At 68.4% G+C, this 683-nt stretch overlaps 1 protein-coding gene across 1 annotated transcript in view; it reads left to right on the top strand.

The window, feature by feature from the left end:
- Positions 1-61: 61 nt before the first annotated feature.
- Positions 62-683, top strand: part of MNEG_15996 (hypothetical protein) — a gene marked incomplete at both ends in the record, with an annotated part of 1,276 nt that continues 654 nt past the window's right edge. Inside the window, 2 exons of the mRNA XM_014035533.1 lie at positions 62-187; positions 485-561. Coding sequence (XP_013890987.1) covers positions 62-187; positions 485-561 — 203 coding nt within the window. The remainder of the gene's footprint in view (positions 188-484; positions 562-683) is intronic.

The following is a 683-nucleotide window of genomic DNA, read 5'->3' as shown; positions in this document are numbered from 1 at the left end:
GCATACGATGTACCCCCCTCCCAACCGCCCCCCCCCAAAGGCGCTGTTCTATGGCCGCATCATGGCGGACATCCTGGGCCGCCTGCTGCCCCGCCGCCGCGCGCTCATGGTCACGTCCCCAGCCACGCTGCTCGCGGCCTCGGTCGCGCTGCTGGCCGTGGGCGCCGCCTTCTTCGTCTACCTGCAGGTACGCGCATCGTCCCTCCCCTCGGTTTTAAATTCGCAAGAGGGGCTGAAGCCGGCCGGCGGCTCCTTTGGGCTGTTTCGGACGCCCACAGATCCAGTCCCCGCATCACCTTATTGCGAACACTTTTGCATGCGCTGGCACGAGCGCCTGCCCCTTCCGGCTGTGATGGGTACATCTCCGCTCTCTCGTTCCCATTTACCAGCCATCCCACCTGCCTGGCTTCGCGGGCCCGGATTGCCTGACAAAGCTTGACCGCGGTGGCATCACGGCGCCCCTGCCCTGTCCTGCTGCCCGCAGGCGCCCTCGTCACTGCTGTATGACCCGGTGTCGATCGCGCTGGTGGTGGTGCTCTGGGCCTGCGGCGGCTACATTCAGTGAGTGGCCCCCTCGACGAGTGCTTGCGGGTCGGGCGCCGCGCGACCGCCTGCGCGCAATTGACGTTCCCGTGGCCGCTGCCAATGCGGGCGCCTGCGGCCTGCGCCTGCCGCCTCTCCCC

Source organism: Monoraphidium neglectum, assembly GCF_000611645.1.
Source record: "Monoraphidium neglectum strain SAG 48.87 unplaced genomic scaffold scaffold05873, whole genome shotgun sequence".
NCBI classification, from domain to species: domain Eukaryota; kingdom Viridiplantae; phylum Chlorophyta; class Chlorophyceae; order Sphaeropleales; family Selenastraceae; genus Monoraphidium; species Monoraphidium neglectum.
This window is presented reverse-complemented; position numbering and strand designations above follow the sequence as displayed.